This window comes from Phanerochaete carnosa (assembly GCF_000300595.1).
Source record: "Phanerochaete carnosa HHB-10118-sp unplaced genomic scaffold PHACAscaffold_6, whole genome shotgun sequence".
Taxonomy (NCBI): domain Eukaryota; kingdom Fungi; phylum Basidiomycota; class Agaricomycetes; order Polyporales; family Phanerochaetaceae; genus Phanerochaete; species Phanerochaete carnosa.
The window spans coordinates 94,961-98,455 of record NW_006767633.1 but is presented as its reverse complement, the minus strand read 5'-3'; the positions used below and the strand labels follow the sequence as shown (position 1 = coordinate 98,455).

Below are 3,495 nucleotides of genomic sequence, written 5' to 3'. Positions count from 1 at the left end.
ACAGTACAGACGCCAGTCTGTCGCATGCTCTGAGACATGTAAGTAATGAGGCATCCCGAGAGCTCGCTATCACTCACTTCGTCTGCTCGATAGGGTCAGAAGACGGAGAACCCAGCTGCGCAGCTTCGTAGTGCTTCAACTTGTCTGCGAGTATGCTGTCGACTAGGGCCTCGTAATGCTGACGCTCCTCCTCAGTGAGTTCTTCTTCGAAGATCTTTTTTGCACACGCATTTTTGACGTTTATGTTGCTTCTAGGCAGCGCCGCATTGCGTACCCTCTCCTTCTCCACGCTCGTGAACTGCAGCCAGCCAGGAGTGTGCCTCAGCTTAGAGCCTGTTGGTTTCCAGAGTTGGGACAACAGCGGCTGCCACGGGTTGTTCGTGTCAGCTGTAGCAGCCCACGCACGCCATCAATAGAACCTCTTGATACTCTGCTCGATGTGTAAGTTGTGGTTATTCCAATAGCTGCAACACTCACCTTGTTTGTTGTCTTGATAATTCCCTCTTTATCCTTTGAGCCAGCAATATCCTCAAACATTGAGAGATTGAAACATTTCCAAAATCCAGAGATGATCAGGTGCCAGAAGTTCCCAATCCTCTTGTTTCTCCCTTTCCCCTTCTTTGGAATCCTGTTGTACTCATCCTTGTACTGTGCCAGATATTCGTACGGCTCGCCAACGAAGCAACCAGGGTTGCCACGGCAAACGTTCTTCTTAGTGCCCGTTGCCTTCGCTTTTCTGCCCACTGCTATGGCCAGTGGTTCATCGGGTTCAGATTCGGGCTCCTCATCTTCGTCGTCTTCAAATTCATCATCCTCCTCTTTGCTTTCATCATGATCCACTTCCTCACCATCAACATTGTCCTCTGGTTCCTCTCGTGCTCCTTCAATATCTTTGTCGGCCGCCTTCTCTGTCTCCTACTTGGCCGAATACATGTTGAAGGTATGTATATGTTGCATCTGTTCGCTCTCAAAGGGTGAAAAGTGTGGTGAGTGCAAGGGGGACTCCTGCTCCATTGACAGTATGGCGATCCGCATGTACAACAGCCAAGTCTCGCCCCTGCAAAAGGTGAGCAACGCTTTGCTCTGTTTGTTTATTTGTATAACTTTGTTCTCCTGCCCGTGCTCATACGACTTCTACTTCAGGAACTCCCAGTCCTAAATGTGCAAACCCATTTCCTCTTCAGTGAGTACATCATAAACCTTGATTAATCAGGTATAAATAACATGTCCAGCAGGTCTCGCATTCCAACACGCTTTCTCCACAACTCTCAACCTCCCTCTGCATAACAATGCCAGGCTCTTTTGCCTCCTCTGGTGCTGGTCGCAACGACAATAGAGATGAACACTTGTGCCACCGCTTTCCTTCCACAAATGACTACTCCGACAGTTCCAGCTTCAATGGCAATGCAGATGGCGATCTGACTCGGCAAGAGCGCAGCAATCACACAAGCAGCAGTGAGCAGGGCGACGATGCACATGGCAGTGATGGCGCTGGAGATGGTGGTGGCAGTGGCAGGGACAATGTCAATCAACTTGCCGATGACGTGCAGCCAGCCAGCATATAGTACGTACAACCTTCGATGACATTTTACAATAATTTATGCATGTGGGGCGGTTCCATGCATACTGTAATCAGCAGTACGGACATGCTGCCTGTTCAGTATCAGCATAATGCGATCCCTCGGGTGGGGTTCCACTGGCGCGGCAAGTGGCATATTGTCACGAATGGCAGATTCACTGGGATCACCGCAAATTGGTAAGTCACTTACTAAAGTATAAATGATTCCTACAATCTAATCCCGGGCCCAGGCTGCTGGCCCAGTCATGGATAACCGGACACCCGCATGCGGCGAACCAAAGCTATAAGGAATTTTGCCACGCGTTCTGGGCTTGAATCGATGCCTGCATCAATGGCGGGGTGCATGGACCAATTTTGCCCCACTCGGTCACCGGTTTCACCCTCCCCGGCTTCAGCCCCGAAGAGGCTCCTCCGGCTTTCCTTGTCATCAATGCAACTGCCGCAAATAGCCTGGAACTTGACACAACGACTCCTGCTGCTAGCTCTGTTCTCACTGCTGACCCCTCCTCCGCTGCTGGCCCGTCCTTGGACGCCAGCCCTGGCTCCAGCTCTAGCCCTGCTGCTAGCCCTGCTCCTGCCACCGGTTCACCGCCTACGCGTACCACACGTGCCGCCGCCGGTTTGACATCCACACGCACCACACACACTGCACGCACCGCGCCTAGTGCAACACCCGCACGCACCACGCCTGGTGCAACGCCTGCACACACTGCGCCTGGTGCAAAGTCTGCATGTGCTCCCTCTGCTCCCACAGGCCCTGCTCCTGCTTCTATGCCTGCTGCTCCTGCAGCCATTCCCATGTCCAGCGTGGATCCACCTGTCACTGGTGAGAACCACGAGGCTGGGCTGAATGGCTTTTCTGCCACTGTCTACTGGCCAGCAGTTCCACACGGCTTCATTCAAATGCTTCGTGACACCCCTCCGACAGCAGCATTTGTGTCGTCAAGGCCACCACCATCTTTCTCCTTGCGGCCGACCACATCACTGCCATGGCCCACATCACCACCACTGTTTGCACCACCATCGTCCCCCCATTCTCCAAGCAGTCGCCCAGTCCCCTCATCATGGCCACCACCACCATTCACTCGCCCCGCGTCGAGTGCACAGTATGCGCCCTACGGCTTCGATATGTTTGGTTGTCCTCGCCGACACCCTCTTCCAACTGCTGAGCACTCGGCATCTAGGAGCTGGACTCCATCGGTCAGCGATTCGGGCACTTTTGACCCTTCATCCCTGCTGCTCAACCCTGTCCCATCGCAGGACATTTCCACGCTGCCTCCCTCGACTATGTTGGCACTGTCACCTCCCTCCATGTCTCCATTGCAGGTCTCTGTAGGCGAGCCACAAGTTGACGTCTAGGTCTATGCTGTTGTATGTGGCATTAGGCCTGGCATCTACAATGACGGGTAAGCAGCATTTTTTCTCTTACCTCTGTAGATAATAATCACTGCGTAGGCCAATCAGAATTCTGACCCCGATGCTCTGATGTTCTCATGCTCTTTTCGAGCATACGTCAAAGAGATGATGGGGCTGCTGGGCGCACGGAGTGAGATCAGATGGTTGTGAAAATGCTAGCTGACATTGGTGCAACCGAGTGCATCATTTCTTGAACCGAACGTGTCGTTTATTGCCTTGGACAAATGTTTTAAATAGTCTTGTTGTTGCTTTTTATATCTGCCTGTCTATTTGTAGAATATCTGTATGCATCCTTGTCTTTCCCAATCATAGCTCTCATGAGAAATTAGCCCAAAATGACTCGGATCAAATTTTGATCTGCAGATGGGACGGAGCATGGATGGCACATAGCAACACATTGCATACAACATCAATGATTGCAACATGCAGGTCTGCTATCTCGAAGGTGTCGCTGTGCTGCCATTTGTTTGCGTCGTCTGCCGGTGCATACTCACTGTGAC

General features: G+C 52.0%; 1 protein-coding gene across 1 annotated transcript; it reads left to right on the top strand.

Moving 5' to 3' along the window:
* Positions 1-1,289: 1,289 nt before the first annotated feature.
* Positions 1,290-2,938, top strand: PHACADRAFT_184911 (uncharacterized protein; the record flags this gene model as incomplete). Its single annotated transcript, XM_007396522.1, has 3 exons — positions 1,290-1,564; positions 1,640-1,756; positions 1,975-2,938. 3 exons carry the CDS (start codon positions 1,290-1,292, stop codon positions 2,936-2,938), a joined length of 1,356 nt encoding a protein of 451 aa, XP_007396584.1.
* Between the last annotated feature and the right edge of the window lie 557 nt (positions 2,939-3,495).